Source organism: Ranitomeya imitator, chromosome 6 (genome assembly GCF_032444005.1).
Source record: "Ranitomeya imitator isolate aRanImi1 chromosome 6, aRanImi1.pri, whole genome shotgun sequence".
Lineage (NCBI taxonomy): Eukaryota > Metazoa > Chordata > Amphibia > Anura > Dendrobatidae > Ranitomeya > Ranitomeya imitator.
Genome location: NC_091287.1, coordinates 549,948,462 through 549,973,463, shown reverse-complemented (window position 1 = coordinate 549,973,463; position 25,002 = coordinate 549,948,462). Strand labels below are relative to the sequence as shown.

Genomic DNA, 25,002 nt, shown 5'->3' with positions numbered 1-25,002 from the left:
AGGTGCAGTAATAGGGACACATACGGCAGCAGCGGCTCAGTATTGGGGTATCAGGTGCAGTAATAGGGACACATACGGCAGCAGCGGCTCAGTATTGAGGTATCAGGTGCAGTAATAGGGACACATGCGGCAGCAGCGGCTCAGTATTGGGGTATCAGGTGCAGTAATAGGGACACATACGGCAGCAGCTGCTCAGTATTGGGGTATCAGGTGTAGTAATAAGGACACATACGGCAGCAGCGGCTCAGTATTGGGGTATCAGGGGCAGTAATAGGGACACATACGGCAGCAGCGGCTCAGTATTGGGGTATCAGGTGTAGTAATAAGGACACATACGGCAGCAGCGGCTCAGTATTGGGGTATCAGGGGCAGTAATAGGGACACATACGGCAGCAGGAGCTCAGTATTGGGGTATCAGCAGGATGAAGAGTTTGTGCAGGTTGGGAATAGATGGTGATGGGGCTGGAATATGAGAAGTGAAATGTGTCTTTGTTGGATTCTCTGCAGGTGAGTTGTTGCTGGATGAAGTTGTCATGTCGGTCTGGGCCAGATGGAAAAGACATGAAAAGTGAACGATTCCATCATAAAGAACGTCAGCGGTAAGTCATTATCTGTAACTGTGCTGTGATCTCTTACATGTTCTGTAGGACTTGTATCTACCACTGACCATATGGCGGTAATATCCATGTTGGTCTTTATACAGAGATTATCTTCAGTAACAGCGCGGTCATCTGCTGAAGTTCTCCACTATTAGGGTGCGTCACCCAGTTATAATCAAAGTTACCTGGTTAGAGGCCCGCTCAGAAGCTTCGCCCCCCCTGAACCAAAACCCTAGCTACGCCTCTGGTGTGGGGACTACTGTGGGGTCATTATACAGTGTGGGAGCTACTATGGAGGCCATTATACAGTGTGGGGACTACTGTGGGGGCCATTATACAGTGTGGGGACTACTGTGAGGGCCATTATACAGTGTGGGGACTACTGTGAGGGTTGTTATGGCTGGCAATCAGGCAACACAGCGTGCAGTAATCAGCGCACATACAGAGATCTGGCAATAACCAAAAACAATAGGACGAGCTCTGAGACGTGGAATCTCTGTAGACTGCAGTACCTGATCTATCCTCACACAACTATAAGCAGCAGTGGATTGCGCCTATCACTACCTATGCAACTCGGCACTGCCTGAGGAGCTGACTAGCCTGAAGATAGAAATACAAGCCTGACTTACCTCAGAGAAATACCCCAAAGGAATAGGCAGCCCCCCACATATAATGACTGTTAGCAAGATGAAAAGACAAACGTAGGAATGAAATAGATTCAGCAAAGTGAGGCCCGATATTCTAGACAGAGCGAGGATAGCAAAGAGAACTATGCAGTCTACAAAAAACCCTAAAACGAAAACCACGCAAAGGGGCAAAAAGACCCACCGTGCCGAACTAACAGCACGGCGGTGCACCCCTTTGCTTCTCAGAGCTTCCAGCAAAAGTTAATAGCAAGCTGGACAGAAAAAACAGAAAACAAACTAGAAGCACTTATCTAGCAGAGCAGCAGGCCCAAGGAAAGATGCAGTAGCTCAGATCCAACACTGGAACATTGACAAGGAGCAAGGAAGACAGACTCAGGTGGAGCTAAATAGCAAGGCAGCCAACGAGCTCACCAAAACACCTGAGGGAGGAAGCCCAGAGACTGCAATACCACTTGTGACCACAGAAGTGAATTCAGCCACAGAATTCACAACAGTACCCCCCCCTTGAGGAGGGGTCACCGAACCCTCACCAGAACCCCCAGGCCGACCAGGATGAGCCACATGAAAGGCACGAACAAGATCTGGGGCATGGACATCAGAGGCAAAAACCCAGGAATTATCTTCCTGAGCATAACCCTTCCATTTGACCAGATACTGGAGTTTCCGTCTAGAGACACGAGAATCCAAAATCTTCTCCACAATATACTCCAATTCCCCCTCCACCAAAACAGGGGCAGGAGGCTCCACAGATGGAACCATAGGTGCCACGTATCTCCTCAACAACGACCTATGGAATACATTATGTATGGAAAAGGAGTCTGGGAGGATCAGACGAAAAGACACCGGATTGAGAATCTCAGAAATCCTATACGGACCAATAAAACGAGGTTTAAACTTAGGAGAGGAAACCTTCATAGGAATATGACGAGAAGATAACCAAACCAGATCCCCAACACGAAGTCGGGGTCCCACACGGCGTCTACGATTAGCGAAAAGCTAAGCCTTCTCCTGGGACAAGGTCAAATTGTCCACTACCTGAGTCCAGATCCGCTGCAACCTGTCCACCACAGAATCCACACCAGGACAGTCCGAAGACTCAACCTGTCCTGAAGAGAAACGAGGATGGAACCCAGAATTGCAGAAAAATGGAGAGACCAAGGTAGCCGAGCTGGCCCGATTATTAAGGGCGAACTCAGCCAACGGCAAAAATGACACCCAATCATCCTGGTCAGCGGAAACAAAACATCTCAGATATGTTTCCAAGGTCTGATTGGTTCGTTCGGTCTGGCCATTAGTCTGAGGATGGAAGGCCGAGGAGAAAGATAGGTCAATGCCCATCCTACCACAAAAGGCTCGCCAGAACCTCGAGACAAACTGGGAACCTCTGTCAGAAACAATATTCTCAGGAATGCCATGTAAACGAACCACATGCTGGAAGAACAAAGGCACCAAATCAGAGGAGGAAGGCAATTTAACCAAGGGCACCAGATGGACCATTTTAGAAAAGCGATCACAGACCACCCAAATGACCGACATTTTTTGAGAAACGGGAAGGTCAGAAATGAAATCCATCGAAATATGTGTCCAAGGCCTCTTCGGGACCGGCAAGGGCAAAAGCAACCCACTGGCACGTGAACAGCAGGGCTTAGCCCTAGCACAAATTCCACAGGACTGCACAAAAGCACGCACATCCCGCGACAGAGATGGCCACCAGAAGGATCTAGCCACTAACTCTCTGGTACCAAAGATTCCTGGATGACCGGCCAGCACCGAACAATGAAGTTCAGAGATAACTTTACTAGTCCACCTATCAGGGACGAACAGTTTCTCGGCCGGACAACGATCAGGTTTATTAGCCTGAAATTTCTGCAACACTCTCCGCAAATCAGGGGAGATGGCAGACACAATGACTCCTTCCTTGAGGATACTCGCCGGCTCAGATAACCCCGGAGAGTCGGGCACAAAACTCCTAGACAGAGCATCCGCCTTCACATTTTTAGAGCCCGGAAGGTATGAAATCACAAAATCAAAACGAGCAAAAAATAATGACCAACGGGCCTGTCTAGGATTCAAGCGCTTGGCAGACTCAAGATAAGTAAGGTTCTTATGATCAGTCAAAACCACCACGCGATGCCTAGCACCCTCAAGCCAATGACGCCACTCCTCGAATGCCCACTTCATGGCCAGCAACTCTCGGTTGCCCACATCATAATTACGCTCAGCAGCAGAAAATTTCCTGGAAAAGAAAGCACATGGTTTGAACACTGAGCAACCAGAACCTCTCTGTGACAAAACCGCCCCTGCACCAATCTCAGAAGCATCAACCTCGACCTGGAACGGAAGAGAAACATCAGGTTGACACAACACAGGGGCACAGCAAAAACGACGCTTCAACTCCTGAAAAGCTTCCACGGCAGCAGAAGACCAATTAACCAAATCAGCACCCTTCTTGGTCAAATCGGTCAATGGTCTGGCAATGCTAGAAAAATTACAGATGAAGCGACGATAAAAATTAGCAAAGCCCAGGAATTTCTGCAGACTTTTTAGAGATGTCGGCTGAGTCCAATCCTGGATGGCTTGGACCTTAACTGGATCCATCTCGATAGTAGAAGGGGTAAAGATGAACCCCAAAAATGAAACTTTCTGCACACCGAAGAGACACTTTGATCCCTTCACGAACAAGGAATTAGCACGCAGTACCTGGAAAACCATTCTGACTTGCTTCACATGAGACTCCCAATCATCTGAGAAGATCAAAATGTCATCCAAGTAAACAATCAAGAATTTATCCAGATACTCACGGAAAATGTCATGCATAAAAGACTGAAAAACAGATGGAGCATTGGCAAGTCCGAACGGCATCACCAGATACTCAAAATGACCCTCGGGCGTATTAAATGCTGTTTTCCATTCATCTCCCTGCCTGATTCTCACCAGATTATACGCACCACGAAGATCAATCTTAGTAAACCAACTAGCCCCCTTAATCCGAGCAAACAAGTCAGAAATCAATGGCAAGGGATACTGAAACTTAACAGTGATCTTATTAAGAAGGCGGTAATCAATACACGGTCTTAGCGAACCATCCTTCTTGGCTACAAAAAAGAACCCTGCTCCCAATGGTGACGACGATGGGCGAATATGTCCCTTCTCCAGGGACTCCTTCACATAACTGCGCATAGCGGTGTGTTCAGGTACGGACAAATTAAATAAACGACCCTTAGGGAATTTACTACCAGGAATCAAATCGATAGCACAATCACAATTCCTATGCGGAGGTAGGGCATCAGACTTGGACTCTTCAAATACATCCTGAAAGTCCGACAAGAACTCTGGGATGTCAGAAGGAATGGATGACGAAATAGACAAAAATGGAACATCACCATGTACTCCCTGACAACCCCAGCTGGTTACCGACATAGAGTTCCAATCCAATACTGGATTATGGGTTTGTAGCCATGGCAACCCCAACACGACCACATCATGCAAATTATGCAGTACCAGAAAGCGAATAACTTCCTGATGTGCAGGAGCCATGCACATGGTCAGCTGGGCCCAGTACTGAGGCTTATTCTTGGCCAAAGGTGTAGCATCAATTCCTCTCAACGGAATAGGACACCGCAAAGGCTCCAAGAAAAATCCACAACGTTTAGCATAATCCAAATCCATCAGATTCAGGGCAGCGCCTGAATCCACAAACGCCATGACAGAATACGATGACAAAGAGCACATTAAGGTAATGGACAAAAGGAATTTGGACTGTACAGTACCAATAACGGCAGAGCTATCGAACCGCCTAGTGCGTTTAGGACAATTAGAAATAGCATGAGTAGAATCACCACAATAGAAACACAGTCTGTTCAGACGTCTGTGTTCTTGCCGTTCTACTTTAGTCATAGTCCTGTCGCACTGCATAGGCTCAGGTTTACTCTCAGACAATACCGCCAGATGGTGCACAGATTTACGCTCGCGCAAGCGACGACCGATCTGAATGGCCAAGGACATAGACTCATTCAAACCAGCAGGCATAGGAAATCCCACCATTACATCCTTAAGAGCTTCAGAGAGACCCTTTCTGAACAAAGCCGCTAGTGCAGATTCATTCCACAGAGTGAGTACTGACCACTTCCTAAATTTCTGACAATATACTTCTACATCATCCTGACCCTGGCATAAAGCCAGCAGATTTTTCTCAGCCTGATCCACTGAATTAGGCTCATCGTAAAGCAATCCCAGCGCCTGGAAAAATGCATCAACATTACTCAATGCAGAATCTCCTGGTGCAAGAGAAAACGCCCAGTCCTGTGGGTCGCCGCGCAAAAAAGAAATAATAATCAAAACCTGTTGAATAGGATTACCAGAAGAATGAGGTTTCAAGGCCAAAAATAGCTTACAATTATTTCTGAAGCTCAGGAACTTAGTTCTGTCACCAAAAAACAAATCAGGAATCGGAATTCTTGGTTCTAGCATCGATTTCTGATCAATAGTATCTTGAATCTTTTGTACATTTACAACGAGATTATCCATTGAGGAGCACAGAGCCTGAATATCCATGTCCACAGCTGTGTCCTGAAGCACTCTAATGTCTAGGGGAAAAAAAAGACTGAAGACAGAGCTAAGAAAAAAAAATGATGTCAGGATTTCTTTTTTCCCTCTATTGGGAATCATTGGTGTGGCTCCTTGTACTGTTATGGCTGGCAATCAGGCAACACAGCGTGCAGTAATCAGCGCACATACAGAGATCTGGCAATAACCAAAAACAATAAGACGAGCTCTGAGACGTGGAATCTCTGTAGACTGCAGTACCTGATCTATCCTCACACAACTATAAGCAGCAGTGGATTGCGCCTATCAACTACCTATGCAACTCGACACTGCCTGAGGAGCTGACTAGCCTGAAGATAGAAATACAAGCCTGACTTACCTCAGAGAAATACCCCAAAGGAATAGGCAGCCCCCCACATATAATGACTGTTAGCAAGATGAAAAGACAAACGTAGGAATGAAATAGATTCAGCAAAGTGAGGCCCGATATTCTAGACAGAGCGAGGATAGCAAAGAGAACTATGCAGTCTACAAAAAACCCTAAAACGAAAACCACGCAAAGGGGCAAAAAGACCCACCGTGCCGAACTAACAGCACGGCGGTGCACCCCTTTGCTTCTCAGAGCTTCCAGCAAAAGTTAATAGCAAGCTGGACAGAAAAAACAGAAAACAAACTAGAAGCACTTATCTAGCAGAGCAGCAGGCCCAAGGAAAGATGCAGTAGCTCAGATCCAACACTGGAACATAGACAAGGAGCAAGGAAGACAGACTCAGGTGGAGCTAAATAGCAAGGCAGCCAACGAGCTCACCAAAACACCTGAGGGAGGAAGCCCAGAGACTGCAATACCACTTGTGACCACAGGAGTGAACTCAGCCACAGAATTCACAACAGAGGGTCATTATACAGTGTGGGAACTACTGTGAGGGTCATTATACAGTGTGGGGACTACTGTGGGGGCCATTATACAGTGTGGGGACTACTGTGGGGGCCATTATACAGTGTGGGGACTACTGTGGGGGCCATTATACAGTGTGGGGACTACTGTGGGGGCCATTATACAGTGTGGGGACTACTGTGAGGGCCATTATACAGTGTGGGAACTACTGTGGGGGCCATTATACAGTGTGGGGACTACTGTGGGGGCCATTATACAGTGTGGGGACTACTGTGGGGGCCATTATACAGTGTGGGGACTACTGTGGGGGCCATTATAGTGTGGGGACTACTGTGGGGGCCATTATACAGTGTGGGGACTACTGTGGGGGCCATTATACAGTGTGGGGACTACTGTGGGGGCCATTATACAGTGTGGGGACTACTGTGAGGGCCATTATACAGTGTGGGAACTACTGTGGGGGCCATTATACAGTGTGGGGACTACTGTGGGGGCCATTATACAGTGTGGGGACTACTGTGGGGGCCATTATACAGTGTGGGGACTACTGTGGGGGCCATTATAGTGTGGGGACTACTGTGGGGGCCATTATACAGTGTGGGGACTACTGTGGGGGCCATTATACAGTGTGGGGACTACTGTGGGGGCCATTATACAGTGTGGGGACTACTGTGAGGGCCATTATACAGTGTGGGAACTACTGTGGGGGCCATTATACAGTGTGGGGACTACTGTGGGGGCCATTATACAGTGTGGGGACTACTGTGAGGGCCATTATACAGTGTGGGGACTACTGTGAGGGTCATTATACAGTGTGGGGACTACTGTGAGGGTCATTATACAGTGTGGGGACTACTGTGGGGGCCTGTAAACAGTTTGGGGCTAATGTGAGGGCACAAAGGAGATATTTTACTATGTAAGGGCACCGTGGTATGCAGCAGTATGCGGGGCATTGCTTTTGTACCACATAGCAGGAGCAGTAATAGGGACACAGCAGCAGCGGCTCAGTATTGGGCTACAGGAAGGATAAGGAGTTTCCCCTTGAAAAAGTTGCATTTGTGCCAGCGAAACGCGCGTCGGGGCTGACATCCTTCCTTGGGTCATCACCTCTTCAATTCACAGGCCTTGGTAAGTTTGTCCCCTCGTATTTTCATGTGTTACCTTGTGTGATTCGCGGCCACTTTATTTGCTGTGGGCACTCTTTTCCGTGGTCTTCTATGCACTATGGCTATGCATTAATGCTTGATATTCGGCATTGCTGAGGTGATGACCTCTTTCCCTGTTTATATCTTCTTGGAGTATGTGTTACCTTATATATTGTGATTTATCTGATCTTTTGATATTTAATAAAGGTTTATACTGTTTTTTATTAAAAATATCACCTAGTACTCCTTTTTCTCCTACTTTGCTAGGATAAGGAGTTTGTGCAGGTCGGGGATAGATATAGACAGTGCGGGAAATGTGAGAAGTCAGATGTATTTTGTTGTAATCTCTGCAGAGGAGTCCTGGCTGGAGAAGTTGTCATGTCGGTCTGGGCCAGATGGAAAAGTGAACGATTCCATCAGAAAGAACGTCCTCTGTAAGTCACCACCCATAACTGTGCTGTAATCACTTGTATGTCCTGTAGGACTGGTATCTACCACCATTTGGTCACGGCGGCATTTAACATGCACGCACAGCAAGCGCGGCATTTCCTCCTCCCTTTGGCGCCCGTGTCACATGACCGCGGGTCACCGATGGGTTGTCATGACAACCAGGGGTCAGCAGGAGACCTCTGTGGTTGTCATTGCTGGATCGCTATGAGCGCCGCCTGGTGGCACATCTGCTACATAGAGGAGGGCTGCAGGACAGCTCTGTGTAACCGCGGTGATCGGACACCTGCAGCTTCTACTCTGCCATGGAGACTATTGAAGCAAGTGAAAAAAACATAATTGTGGCGTTTCGATTTTTTTTCTCGCTACGCCGTTTACCGGTTGGATTAATTCTTTTTATATATTGATAGATCGGGCGATTCTGAAAGCGGCGATACCAAATATTTTTATATTTGATTTTTTTATTGTTTTATTTTGACTGGGGCGAAAGGGGGTGATTTAAACTTTTATACTATTTTTTAAAATATTTTTAAAAACATTTTTTTGGTCGCTGCAAAATTGCAATAAAGGGCGATCAAAAGATCGTATACACGCATAATTGGTATCAATAAAAACCTCAGATCGGTGCGCAAAAAATAAGTCCTCATCCAACCCCAGGTCCCGAAAAATGGAGACGCTACAGGTCTCGGAAAATGGCTTTTTTTTTTTTTTTTTTTCAAGTTTGGAATTTTATTTCATCACTTAGATAAAAAATAACCTAGACATGTTAGGTGTCTGTGAACTAAAAATAAGCCCTCACATGGCCATAGTGACGGAAAAATAAAAAACTGGTCAAGAAGGGGTTAAAGGACAGCTCTCCCACACTGGCTGCAGCCTGTCAACAAGCTTTATTAGTAGCCAGCCGCACACACAGTAAAGCGCCCGTGCTCGGTGTCCGCTCCCTGAACTCTCCGGCTTCCTCCTCCCCAGTAATCCGCCATCTACACGGGGCTGAGGCCTCATTGTGGCCCCTCCGCTCTACACGGTCAGAATGGAGGGGGCTGAGGACCTCACTACAGCAGCTCCATCCTAGTCATGCACCGTGTGACCGGAGCCAGCGGTGAGACCCTCAGAAGACCACCTCCATTGTGGCCGCAGCCCCGCGCTGCTATCATGCCCCCGGATGGAAGAGGCCCCGCCCTCTCCGGTGACATCATCTCTTCACAGGAGCCACTCCATTCTAGACGCTACCCAACTAAGCAGCCGGCACAGGAAGAACTACAACTCCCGTGATGCCAAGCGCTGATGGCTGATAGAGCAGCGCTGTCTGACTCTCCGGCCGCTGCTACTTATCATTTGTGTCAGTGGTGAATGCACGTCGGCACCCGGCTTGGCCTCTATAAGCGCGCCTGGGCGGCTAGTGACTGTGCCCAGCTGTAACTGCCGCCGCAATGCCTCATGGGAGATGTAGTTTCTGCCTTTTGCACGTTGTCTTTGTTGTTTTGAATGCGGGAAACTTTATTGTTCCCGCTCCCACTAGCAGACATGGCGGTGAATGAGACCCGGCTGGTGTCTTTGCCTCTGTCCCGGATCCGAGTGATCATGAAGAGTTCCCCTGATGTGTCCTGCATCAACCAGGACGCGCTGCTCATCACGGCCAAAGCCACGGTACAGGGGTGACGTCAGAGCACGGGGGGCAGTCATGACGTCATGGGACATGTGATGTCAGAGGGGTCATGCTGTGGGCTAATAGTGGAGGGTGAAGGGTCACTGCGGACAGGTGATGGTGATTCCCACAAAGGGGAGGAAAGAGAACCACTCTACAACACTGCACACCACAATATGCAATCAAGAAGGCAAACTTTATTGATGCATAGATAAAAACATTTAAAACCAATGAGAAAAACACCAAATATCCCCACAATGATCCATCAAAGTAATAGTAGCCAGGCAGGGGCATGTACCCTGCAAATAATGCATATAATGGTAAGACAATATAATAAACATAGTTAAGTAAATAAGGCAGCACACTGCAGCGCTAAAACATGTAAGCTTGAAAACACGAAATTTGAACTGCATCACTGCACTAGAAATATGAAAAATGAGAGCTTTTAGCGCATAAAAATGGCCAATTTTATGTGTACCTGGTAGCCCCTTTACGGCATCTCTCTTATACTAGGTCCTACGCTTGCCTTACCTCGCTGAGAATAAACGTCTCCATCTGAATAGGCACATGTGAAAACCTCTTCTTAGGCCGGCTTCACACTCAGCGTATGAAAATACAGTCCGTTTTTTATGGCCGTAATACGCTGAAAAGTCCCGAAAATAGTGGTCCGTAGCTCCTCCGTAGGCAGGATGTTTCAGCGTTTTTTGCGCATGGCATCCTCCGTATGTAATCCGTATGTCATCCGTACTGCGTGGTTTTATCGCAGGCTTGCAAAACCGACATACGGCTATACAAGGGATCCATGTGTAAAAAACAAACAAACAAAAAAAACATATATACTGTCTATATATATATAGTAGTAGAAAAAAACGGAACAGCACAACGCTTTACTTATCTTCTGGGTGCAAAGCCTCCAGGAAGCCCGTCCACCGGCTATCCTTAGTCCATAGATTCAAGCAAAAAACAGGCAGCACTCCATTATATCTTGGTCAACTGTGCAGAGTTTAATCAGACCCACATGTCTTTACCACGACGTTTCGGCTCCAAATGAGCCTTTCTCAAGCCTTGAGAAAGGCTCATTTGGAGCCGAAACGTCGTGGTAAAGACATGTGGGTCTGATTAAACTCTGCACAGTTGACCAAGATATAATGGAGTGCTGCCTGTTTTTTGCTTGAATATATATATATATATATATATATATATATATATAATGTCAGTAGACACATATATGTATATATATTAATATTTCATCCAGCGCGATATAGCAGAAAGCCGGTAATTCAATTGCCGGCTTTTCATTTCTCCTTCCTAAACCCGACATGATATGAGACCTGGTTACATACAGTAAACCATCTCATATCACCTTTTTTTTTTTTGCATATTCCATACTACTAATGTTAGTAGTGTGTCTATGCAAAATTTGGCCGTTCTAGCTAGTAAATTAAAGGGTTAAATGGCGGAAAAAATTGGCGTGGGCTGCCGCGCAATTTTCTCCGCCAGAGTAGTAAAGCCAGTGACTGAGGGCAGATATTAATAGCCTGGAGAGGGTCCATGGTTATTGCCCCCCCTGGCTAAAAACACCTGCCCCCAGCCACCCCAGAAAAGGCACATCTGGAAGATGCGCCTATTCTGGCACTTGGCCACTCTCTTCCCACTCCCGTGTAGCGGTGGGATATGGGGTAATGAAGGGTTAATGCCACCTTGCTATTGTAAGATGACATTAAGCCAGATTAATAATGGAGAGGCGTCAATTATGACACCTATCCATTATTAATCCAATACTAGTAAAGGGTTAAAAAAACACACACACACACACATTATTAAAAATAAATTTAATGATAAAGTCACAAAGGTTGTTGTATTAATTTATTCTACTCTCAATCCACTCACTGAAGACCCTCGATCTGTAAATAAATAAAAAAATAATAAACCAACAATATACATACCTTCCGAGGATCTGTCACGTCCAACGATGTAAATCCATCTGAAGGGGTTAAAATATTTTGCAGCCACGAGCTCCGCTAATGCAGCTGCTCATGTCTGCAAAACCCCGGAGAATGTAGGTAAAGTAGGTCAATGACCTATATTTACCTTCATTTGCAGTGAGGCGCCCTCTGCTGGCTGTTCCTAGATCGTGGGAACTTTCCTAGAAAGCTCCCTGGCTCGAGATCATAAGAGGTCGCCCTCTGCTGGTTGTCCTCATATGAACTCGAGCCAGGGAACTTTCTAGGAAAGTTCCCACGATCTAGGAACAGCCAGCAGAGGGCACCTCACCGCAAAGGAAGCTAAATATAGGTCATTGACCTACTTTACCTACATTCTCCGGGGTTTTGCAGACATGAGCAGCTGCATTAGCGGAGCTCGTGGCTGCAAAATATTTTAACCCCTTCAGATGGATTTACATCGTTGGACGTGACAGATCCTCGGAAGGTATGTATATTGTTGGTTTATTATTTTTTTATTTATTTACAGATCGAGGGTCTTCAGTGAGTGGATTGAGAGTAGAATAAATTAATACAACAACCTTTGTGACTTTATCATTAAATTTATTTTTAATAATGTGTGTGTGTGTGTTTTTTTTAACCCTTTACTAGTATTGGATTAATAATGGATAGGTGTCATAATTGACGCCTCTCCATTATTAATGTGGCTTAATGTCATCTTACAATAGCAAGGTGGCATTAACCCTTCATTACCCCATATCCCACCGCTACAGGGGAGTGGGAAGAGAGTGGCCAAGTGCCAGAATAGGCGCATCTTCCAGATGTGCCTTTTCTGGGGTGGCTGGGGGCAGATGTTTTTAGCCAGGGGGGGGCCAATAACCGTGGACCCTCTCCAGGCTATTAATATCTGCCCTCAGTCACTGGCTTTACTACTCTGGCGGAGAAAATTGTGCGGGAGCCCACGCCAATTTTTTCCGCCATTTAACCCTTTAATTTACTAGCTAGAACGGCCAAATTTTGCACATACACACTACTAACATTAGTAGTGTGGAATATGCAAAAAAAAGGGGGATATGAGATGGTTTACTGTATGTAACCAGGTCTCATATCATGTCGGGTTTAGGAAGGAGAAAGAAAAAGCCGGCAATTGAATTACCGGCTTTCTGCTATATCGCGCTGGATGAAATAATAATATATATACCGTACATATATGTGTCTCACTGACATATATATATATATATATATATATATATATATATATATATATATATATATATATATATATATATATATATATATATATATATATATATACCTATTCTATGTGTACACATTTATTCTACCTATTCTACTGGAAGCTGTCAGTGTGATTTTACTGTGATTTTACTGTACACCGCACTGAATTGCCGGCTTTTCTCTCTAACACCGCTGCGTATTTCTCACAAGTCACACTGCTGGTCCGTGTGTAATCCGTATTTTTGGGGCTTCCATAGACTTTCATTGACGTTTTATTTGCGCAATACGGTGACATACGCAGCATGCTGCGATTTTCTACGGCCGTAGAAAGCTGTATAATACTGATCAGGAAAATACGGCAGATAGGAGCAGGGGCATAGAGAATAATTGGGACGTATTTTCTGCGAGTTTTACGGACGTATTTTCTGCGCTCTTACGTCCGTAAAACTCGCTAGTGTGAGGCCGGCCTTAGACTAAAATTCTCTTTCTCTATGGAGGGGTATTGGACCTGCTGTAATTAAAACACCTGAAGCTAGGAGGCGGAGTGCACGATCAGAAGGCTAGAGAATACATTTCAAAAACCTGACCGGCACATCCAAACATAGACTAAGTGTGAACAGGTGCTGAACCTAGAGTCGCCAACTCGTATATAGTTAAGTGAAAAGGGCAGCACACTGCAGCGCTAAAACATGAAAACTTGAAAACACGAAATTTGAACTGCATTACTGCACTAGAAATATGAAAAATGAGAGCTTTTAGCGCATAAAAATGGCCAATTTTATGTGTACCTGGTAGCCCCTTTACGGCATCTCTCTTATACCAGGTCCTAAACTTGCCTTACCTTACTGTATAGTGTACAACGAATCTGCAGGAGGGGGGCGGTAACCTTGTAGTAGATTCGTTGTACACTATACACAATGCGCTGCGCTGAAATATTCGGGCGCATGCGCATTGTGCAGTTCTGGCAGAGACGTTTGCCGTACATACCTTTCCGCCCTCACAAGCGTCACTTCCGATTCCGGCCCTCGGCATTATGCGCTCATGTCCTGACCTAATTAGAAGGTATTTAAACTGATTTTGATGGCTTGCACAGCACCCTTCCCCTGACGAAGCCGTCCTTGTAACGGCGATACGCGTGGGGTCTTTCCCCACTCTGATCCTTGCCTCCCCACTTTCTGCCTTTCTTACGGCTCTGCTCTTATTGCTCCATATGGCTGGACCTGGAACCTTCATACATATCTTTGGTATACGAGCATTGCAGCTCCATATGTAGAGCGCTGGGCGCATCCACTTTTGTGTTTTGACCCTTATCTGGCGCTGTCCCATCTAGGTGGCTATATAGCTTACTGACATACAGGTACTCACTAGTGTTGGTCACCTTCTTCTACACCTTGGGACAGGGTCTGTTTTCTTGCCCTTATTTTTACATATATTAGTTACTAGCTGAAGAGCCCGGCGTTGCCTGGGCATAGTAAATATCTGTGGTTAGTTATAGCACCTCACTTGTCTTATTTTCCCATCACGCCTCTCATTTTCCCAATCACATCTTTCATTTTCCCCCTCACATCTCTCATTTTCTCCCTCACACCTCTCATTTTCTCCCTCACTCCTCTCATTCCCCCCTAACACTTGTCATTTCAACCTGACATCTGTCATTTTCTGATCACTCCACTATTTTTCCTAACTTCTCTCATTTTGCACTCACACCTTTTCATTTTCACCTCACACCTCTCATTTTCACCTCATCACCTCAGTATATACATGTTTGTCATCTCCCTTATATATAGTATACATCTGTATGTCATCTCCTGTATATAGTATATACCTGTATGTCATCTCCCCTGTATATAGTATATACCTGCTGTGTGTCATCTCCCCTATATATAGTATATACCTGAATGCCATCTCCTTCTATATATAGTATATACCTGTATGTCATCTCCTCCTGTATATAGTATATACCTGTGTGTCATCTCCCCTGTATATAGTATATATCTGAGTGTCATCTCCTCCTGCATATAGTATATACCTGCATGTCATCTTCTATATATAGCATATACCTGTATGTCATCTCCTCCTGTATATAGTATATACCTGTGTGTCATCTCCCCTGTATACAGTATATATCTGAGTGTCATCTCCTCCTGCATATAGTATATACCTGCATGTCATCTTCTATATATAGCATATACCTGTATGTCATCTCCTGTATATAGTATATACCTGTATGTCATCTCCTCCTGTATATATATGTACCTATATGTCATCTCCTCCTCTATATAGTATATACCTGTGTGTCATCTCTCCTGTAGATAGTATATACCTGTGTGTCATCTCTCCTGTATATAGTATATATCTGTATGTCATCTCCTCCTGTATATAGTATATATCTGTGTGTCATCTCCTCCTGTATTAGACCTCGTTCACACGTTATTTGCTCAGTATTTTTACCTCCGTATTTGTAAGCTAAATTGGCACCCTGATAAATCCCCTCCCCCTGGCAGTATATATTAGCTCACACATACACATAATAGACAGATCATGTGACTGACAGCTGCCGTATTTCCTATATGGTGCAATTGTTGTAGTTTGTCTGCTTATTAATCAGATTTTTATTTTTGAAGGATAATACCAGACTTGTGTGTGTTTTAGGGGAGTTTCGTTTGTCAAGTTGTGTGTGTTGAGTTGCGTGTGGCGACATGCATGTAGCGACTTTTGTGAGATGAGTTTTGTGTGGCAACATGCGTGTAGCAACTTTTTGTGTGTCGAGTTGCATGTGACAGGTTAGTGTAGCAAGTTGTGTGCAGCAAGTTTTGCGCATGGCGAGTTTTGCGCGTTGCGAGTATTATGTGTGGTGCCTTTTGAGTATGTGCAAGTTTTGTGTGAGGCAACTTTTGCATGTGTTGCATCTTTTGTGCATGTGGCAATTTTTCCGCGTGTGCAAGTTTTGCGTGTGGCGAGTTTTTCATGAGGAGAATTTTGCACTTGTGGCGAGTTTTGCAAGAGCCTAGTTTTTGCATATGGCGAGTTCTGCGCGTGGCGAGTTTTGAGCGGCGACTTTTGTGTTTCGACTTTTATGTGGCGAGGTTGGTGTATGTGTGGTGAAATGTGTGCTGAGGGTAATATGTGTTCAAGCACGTGGTAGTGTGTGGCGCATTTTGTGTGTGTTCATATCCCCGTGTGTGGTGAGTATCCCATGTCGGGGCCCCACCTTAGCAACTGTACGGTATATACTCTTTGGCGCCATCGCTCTCATTCTTTAAGTCCCCCTTGTTCACATCTGGCAGCTGTCAATTTGCCTCCTACACTTTTCCTTTCATTTTTTCCATTATGTAGATAGGGGCAAAATTGTTTGGTGAATTGGAAAGCGCGGGGTTAAAATTTCACCTCACAACGTAGCCTATGACGCTCTCGGGGTCCAGACGTGTGACTGTGCAAAATTTTGTGGCTGTAGCTGCGACGGTGCAGATGCCAATCTCGGACATACACACATACACACACACACACACACACACACACACACACACACACACACACACACACACACACACACACACACACACACACACACTCAGCTTTATATAGTAGATATATTGTCATCTTGCGGCAGTCTGTGTATATGTAGGAGGCGCTGCCATACAGGGCTACCTTTTATGCGCTGTATTCAGTGTATGTTTATTATATTGTCTTACCATTATATGCATTATTTGCAGGGTACATGCCCTTGCCTGGCTACTATTACTTTGATGGATCATTGTGGGGATATTTGGTGTTTTTCTCATTGGTTTTAAATGTTTTTATCTATGCATCAATAAAGTTTGCCTTCTTGATTGCATATTGTGGTGTGCAGTGTTGTAGAGTGGTTCTCTTTCCTCCCCTTTTTTTTGTTATATTATACCACTCTCCTGCATCCCTTCTATTTCAGCATATAGTACTTGGTAGTGCGCTGGTATTTTTCTCTTTTTACTAGTGATGGTGATTCCCGTCTCCCTTCTCCCGGCAGGAGCTGTTTGTGAAGTACCTGGCGTCTTACTCCTACCGCCACGGCGGCGGCAAAGACACCAACACGCTGACGTACGACGACCTCTCCAGCGCCGCCCAGCGCTCCGACACCTTCCAGTTTCTTTCCGGTGCGTGGATTTTATCTCCCTGCACATCGCTGACTGCAGAAGGAGTCACCAGAGAATCCACCAGTGAGCTCGTCCGGACCGGAGGCCGCGGCTCCTCTGTGTTTCTGGAGTCCTCCGGGCTCAATGGAGAGATCTGTGCTCATAAACCAGAGGAGAGCAGCTGCGCACTGACGGCGGGTCACAGGGGGACATAACCGTCCTGGTGACCACTGACCGTGGGGCAAATGGCGGGACGGTCACCAACATGTGGTGTGGTGGTCACTGACTGCAGGAGGAAATAACAACCGTCCACAGTAACCTCAGGCCTATTACATCTACTCACTTCATCTACTGCTGCTGTATTATACTCCAGAGCTGCACTCACTATTCTGCTGGTGCAGTCACTGTGTACATACATTACATTACTGATCCTGAGTTACATCCTGTATTATACTCCAGAGCTGCACTCACTATTCTGCTGGAGAAGTCACTGTGTACATACATTACATTACTGATCCTGAGTTACATCCTGTATTATACCCCAGAGCTGCACTCACTATTCTGCTGGTGCAGTCACTGTGTACATACATTACATTACTGATCCTGAGTTACCTCCTGTATTATACTCCAGAGCTGCACTCACTATTCTGCTGGTGCAGTTGCTGTGTGCATACATTACATTACTGATCCTGAGTTACATCCTGTATTATACTCCAGAGCTGCACTCACTATTCTGCTGGTGCAGTCACTTAGTACATACATTACATTACTGATCCTGAGTTACATCCTGTATTATACTCCAGAGCTGCACTCACTATTCTGCTGGTGCAGTCACTGTGTACATACATTACATTACTGATCCTGAGTTACATCCTGTATTATACTACAGAGCTGCACTCACTATTCTGCTGGTGCAGTCACTGTGTACATACATTACTGATCCTGAGTTACATCCTGTATTATACCCCAGAGCTGCACTCACTATTCTGCTGGTGCAGTCACTGTGTACATACATTACATTACTGATCCTGAGTTACATCCTGTATTATACTCCAGAGCTGCACTCACTATTCTTCTGGTGCAGTCACTGTGTACATACATTACATTACTGATCCTGAGTTACATCCTGTATTATACTCCAGAGCTGCACTCACTATTCTGCTGGTGCAGTCACTGTGTACATACATTACATTACTGATCCTGAGTTACATCCTGTATTATACCCCAGAGCTGCACTCACTATTCTGCTGGTGCAGTCACTGTGTACATACATTACATTACTGATTCTGAGTTACATCCTGTATTATATTCCAGAGCTGCGCTCACTATTCTGCTGGAGCTGTCACTGTGTACATACATTACATTACTGATCCTGAGTTATATCCTGTATTATACCCCAGAGCTGCACTCACTATTCTGCTGGTGCAGTCACTGTGTACATACATTACATTACTGATCCTGAGTTACATCCTGTATTATACCACAGAGCTGCACTCACTATTCTGCTGGTGCAGTCACTGTGTACATACATTACATTACTGATCCTGAGTTATATCCTGTATTATACCCCAGAGCTTCACTCACTATTCTGCTGGTGCAGTCACTGTGTACATACATTCCATTACTGATCCTGAGTTACATCCTGTATTATATTCCACAGCTGCACTCACTATTCTACTGGTGCAGTCACTGTGTACATACATTACATTATTGATCCTCAGTTACATCCTGTATTATACCCCAGAGCTGCACTCACTATTCTGCTGGTGCAGTCTCTGTGTACATACATTACTGATCCTGAGTTACATCCTATATTATATTCCAGAGCTGCGCTCACTATTCTGCTGGAGCAGTCACTGTGTACATACACTACATTACTGATCCTGAGTTAAATCCTATATTATACCCCAGAGCTGCACGCACTATTCTGCTGGAGCAGTCACTGTGTACATACATTACTGATCCTGAGTTACATCCTGTATTATATTCCAGAGCTGCGCTCACTATTCTGCTGGAGCAGTCACTGTGTACATACACTACATTACTGATCCTGAGTTAAATCCTATATTATACCCCAGAGCTGCGCTCACTATTCTGCTGGTGCAGTCACTGTGTACATACACTACATTACTGATCCTGAGTTACCTCCTGTATTATACCCCAGAGCTGCATTCATTATTCTGCTGGTGCAGTCACTGTGTACATACACTACATTACTGATCCTGAGTTACATCCTGTATTATATTCCAGAGCTGTGCTCACTATTCTGCTGGAGCAGTCACTGTGTACATACACTACATTACTGATCCTGAGTTACATCCTATATTATACCCCAGAGCTGCGCTCACTATTCTGCTGGTGCAGTCACTGTGTATATACATCACATTACTGATCCTGAGTTACATCCTGTATTATACTCCAGAGCTGCACTCACTATTCTTCTGGTGCAGTCACTGTGTACATACATTACATTACTGATCCTGAGTTACATCCTGTATTATACCCCAGAGCTGCACTCACTATTCTGCTGGTGCAGTCACTGTGTACATACATTACTGATCCTGAGTTGCATCCTGTATTATACTCCAGAGCTGCACTCACTATTCTGCTGGTGCAGTCACTGTGTACATACATTACATTACTGATCCTGAGTTACATACTGTATTATACTCCAGAGCTGCACTCACTATTCTGCTGGTGCAGTCACTGTGTACATACATTACATTACTGATCCTGATTTACATCCTGTATTATACCCTAGAGCTGCACTCTTTATTCTGCTGGTGCAGTCACTGTGTACATACATTACATTACTGATCCTGAGTTACATCCTGTATTATACTACAGAGCTGCACTCACTATTCTGCTGGTGCAGTCGCTGTGTGCATACATTACATTACTGATCCTGAGTTACCTCCTGTATTATACCCCAGAGCTGCACTCACTATTCTGCTGGTGCAGTCACTGTGTACATACATTACATTACTGATCCTGAGCTATCTCCTGTATTATACTCCAGAGCTGCACTCACTATTCTGCTGGTGCAGTCACAGTGTACATACATTACATTACTGATCCTGAGTTACATCCTGTATTATACTACAGAGCTGCACTCACTATTCTGCTGGTGCAGTCACTGTGTACATACATTACTGATCCTGAGTTACATCCTGTATTATACCCCAGAGCTGCACTCACTATTCTGCTGGTGCAGTCACTGTGTACATACATTACATTTCTGATCCTGAGTTACATCCTGTATTATACTCCAGAGCTGCACTCACTATTCTGCTGGTACAGTCACTGTGTACATACATTACATTACTGATCCTGAGTTACATCCTGTATTATATTCCAGAGCTGCACTCACTATTCTGCTGGTGCAGTCACTGTGTACATACATTACATTACTGATCCTGAGTTACCTCCTGTATTATACCCCAGAGCTGCACTCACTATTCTGCTTGTGCAGTCACTGTGTACATACATTACATTACTGATCCTGAGTTACCTCCTGTATTATACCCCAGAGCTGCACTCACTATTCTGCTGGTGCAGTCACTGTGTACATACATTACATTACTGATCCTGAGCTATCTCCTGTATTATACTCCAGAGCTGCACTCACTATTCTGCTGGTGCAGTCACAGTGTACATACATTACATTACTGATCCTGAGTTACATCCTGTATTATACTACAGAGCTGCACTCACTATTCTGCTGGTGCAGTCACTGTGTACATACATTACTGATCCTGAGTTACATCCTGTATTATACCCCAGAGCTGCACTCACTATTCTGCTGGTGCAGTCACTGTGTACATACATTACATTTCTGATCCTGAGTTACATCCTGTATTGTACTCCAGAGCTGCACTCACTATTCTGCTGGTGCAGTCACAGTGTACATACATTACATTACTGATCCTGAGTTACATCCTGTATTATACTACAGAGCTGCACTCACTATTCTGCTGGTGCAGTCACTGTGTACATACATTACTGATCCTGAGTTACATCCTGTATTATACCCCAGAGCTGCACTCACTATTCTGCTGGTGCAGTCACTGTGTACATACATTACATTACTGATCCTGAGTTACATCCTGTATTATACCCCAGAGCTGCACTCACTATTCTGCTGGTACAGTCACTGTGTACATACATTACATTACTGATCCTGAGTTACATCCTGTATTATATTCCAGAGCTGCACTCACTATTCTGCTGGTGCAGTCACTGTGTACATACATTACATTACTGATCCTGAGTTACATCCTGTATTATATTCCAGAGCTGCACTCACTATTCTGCTGGTGCAATCACTGTGTACATACATTACATTACTGATCCTGAGTTACATCCTGTATTATACTCCAGAGCTGCACTCACTATTCTGCTGGTGCAGTCACTGTGTATATACATTATATTACTGATCCTCAGTTACATCCTGTATTATACCCCAGAGCTGCACTCACTATTCTGCTGGTGCAGTCACTGTGTACATACATTACTGATCCTGAGTTACATCCTGTATTATATTCCAGAGCTGCGCTCACTATTCTGCTGGAGCAGTCACTGTGTACATACACTACATTACTGATCCTGAGTTAAATCCTAAATTATACCCCAGAGCTGCGCTCACTATTCTGCTGGTGCAGTCACTGTGTACATGCACTATATTACTGATCCTGAGTTACCTCCTGTATTATACCCCAGAGCTGCATTCAATATTCTGCTGGTGCAGTCACTGTGTACATACACTACATTACTGATCCTGAGTTACATCCTATATTATATTCCAGAGCTGCGCTCACTATTCTGCTGGTGCAGTCACTGTGTACATACATTACATTACTGATCCTGAGTTACATCCTGTATTATACCCCAGAGCTGCGCTCACTATTCTGCTGGAGCAGTCACTGTGTACATACACTACATTACTGATCCTGAGTTACATCCTATATTATACCCCAGAGCTGCGCTCACTATTCTGCTGGTGCAGTCACTGTGTATATACATCACATTACTGATCCTGAGTTACATCCTGTATTATACTCCAGAGCTGCACTCACTATTCTGCTGGTGCAGTCACTGTGTACATACATTACATTACTGATCCTGAGTTACATCCTGTATTATACCCCAGAGCTGCACTCACTATTCTGCTGGTGCAGTCACTGTGTACATACATTACTGATCCTGAGTTACATCCTGTATTATACCCCAGAGCTGCACTCACTATTCTGCTGGTGCAGTCACTGTGTACATACATTACATTACTGATCCTGAGTTACATCCTGTATTATACCCCAGAGCTGCACTCACTATTCTGCTGGTGCAGTCACTGTGTACATACATTACATTACTGATCCTGAGTTACATCCTGTATTATACTCCAGAGCTGCACTCACTATTCTGCTGGTGCAGTCACTGTGTACATACATTACATTACTGATCCTGAGTTACATCCTGTATTATACTCCAGAGCTGCACTCACTATTCTGCTGGTGCAGTCACTGTGTACATACATTACATTACTGATCCTGAGTTACCTCCTGTATTATACTCCAGAGCTGCACTCACTATTCTGCTGGTGCAGTCACTGTGTACATACATTACATTACTGATCCTGAGTTACATCCTGTATTATACTCCAGAGCTGCACTCACTATTCTGCTGGTGCAGTCACTGTGTACATACATTACATTACTGATCCTGAGTTACATCCTGTATTATACCCCAGAGCTGCTCTCACTATTCTGCTGGTGCAGTCACTGTGTACATACATTACATTACTGATCCTGAGTTACATCCTGTATTATACTCCAGAGCTGCACTCACTATTCTGCTGGTGCAGTCACTGTGTACATACATTACTGATCATGTGTTACCTCCTGAGCTGTATTAATAATTCTCCACTCTTCAGAGCTCATAGCTCCATATATACCCCGGTCCATTTGTCTGGCCTTATTCACACTGAGGTCAGCTCTGACACATGGTAAGGTGTTTAATATTAGACAGTGTAGGTTCCGTCCCGATCAGAGTCGCCTTGTCGTGGTGAGATGGCTTTTATGTGTTTTTTTTAATGACAATCAGTATTACTGAGAGCCCTGTGTTATTTAGATGCACTTTTGCTTTTTATGTCTTTATTACTGCAGGGTTTTTGCTTATTTTGTTTCTTGTAGGTTTTATTTGCTTTATGGCCAGTGTGAACATGCGTTTATGCGCCTCATGTATACCAGCTTAAACCAAGGTCAATTTTTGTGTTTTTTCTTCTTTCTGCACGGAGATGTCACTGGTGATTTACACTCTAGACAGTGTCCTGTGTAAAGTTACCTGCTGTAGAAGAAGATAACCCGTTCCCCTGTATTGTTGGAGCTAAGCTCGGGGCGTCGGACTTCAGACTTGCTGACTGTTTCCGAAAACAACCATCAGAATCACTGAGGCTTTGTAAGATTATATGTCGTCTGTTTAATTCACAGATATTTTGCCCAAGAAAATCCTGGCCAGTGACTACTTAAAAATATTGGAGAAGGAAGAAGAAGGTGTCCATGATGATAACGATGATGAGGAGGAGGAGGAGGAGCAGGAGGAAGAAGAAGATGAGGATGAAGAGGAGGAGGAGGAGGAAGAAGAGGAAGTGCAGGAAGTGGAGGAGGATGAAGAGGAGAGTGATGAGTGCGATGAAGATGCAGATTACGAGCAGGATGATAACGAGGATGATGAGGATGATCAGTGATGGCGGACGTTCCCTCCGTGTTGTGGACGGTTTATTCTTCATGTTTTTTTGTGGATTTATTTTCTACCTTGGATCCGAGCGACTTTCCATCATTCCCAATAAACTTTCTGAGGTGTTTCTTGTAAGACGTTTTTGTGTGCGCCCCTGACGCCCCCCATCCTCGTGAAGCTCGGGGGCCACATTCAAGTTTATCAGATACTGAGCCGCGGTAAAGACTTGTTTTAAGAGATTGTACATGTTGTAGGACGGTTCCCGCGTTCATGGGAACTGCTGTCATTTATATAAAAATCAATGCGAAACAAGGAAACACTGGCCGCCTATTTCTTCTTCCTTTGTTTTATCCTCTTCACGATTCACAGTAAATAACCGTTTTTAGTTTTTTTCATAAATTAACACTTATTTTTAATTGTAGTTTATATTGGTACCCTGAAGATAATCGCCCCAGGTCAGATCACGTACCCTCACTTTCCGACACCTTGGGTTGTTCTGCCGAGGACGTTGGAGTTTGTCTTCGCAGTTATAGGAAGTTTGGGCGGCTCTTATATTTTCGCTCCTGCATACAGTTGAGCTTTCACGTCCGGGTAGACAAGGGATTGGACAATAGCAGGAGCAATGTATGCAGGGAATGGATTTTCCAGCACCTATTGTACAGGCAGAAATCTGACACCCAATTGAAAAGCGTGTGAAGACAAGTTACAGAGAATGAGCGTCGGGACAGTTCCTGGACACATTCTGATTTGTGCACCAAAAGCAGATTTAAGTTGAGGGAGATGAGGGCAGCGAGACCAAAGGTTTTTACCTATTTTCTGTGAAAGTACAGGTTCATGCTCAGACCCAGCCCCTCTAATGTGCTAGCGCGACAATCAACGTTTACATAGTCGCCGGGTCCAATAACCGCAGGATCATTAACACTTCATCCAGACAGACATCATCTTGCCATGGAAAGGCAAAACAGAACACGGCCGAATGGGAGAGTGCAAGACTCGGAATGAAAGAAAACCAAAGAGGGAATTTTGTATCTCTGTGATTTCGCATCAGTTTCTCAGTCT

The 25,002-nt window shown here is 44.8% G+C and overlaps 1 protein-coding gene across 1 annotated transcript; it reads left to right on the top strand.

The window, feature by feature from the left end:
* The first annotated feature begins 9,768 nt into the window (after positions 1 to 9,768).
* CHRAC1 (chromatin accessibility complex subunit 1) lies at positions 9,769 to 24,260 on the top strand. The gene is made up of 3 exons (XM_069731954.1): positions 9,769 to 9,925; positions 17,106 to 17,232; positions 23,697 to 24,260. The coding sequence occupies exons 1-3, from the start codon at positions 9,803 to 9,805 to the stop codon at positions 23,951 to 23,953; spliced, it is 507 nt and encodes a 168-aa protein (XP_069588055.1). The 5' UTR covers positions 9,769 to 9,802; the 3' UTR covers positions 23,954 to 24,260.
* The last annotated feature ends 742 nt before the right edge of the window (positions 24,261 to 25,002 follow it).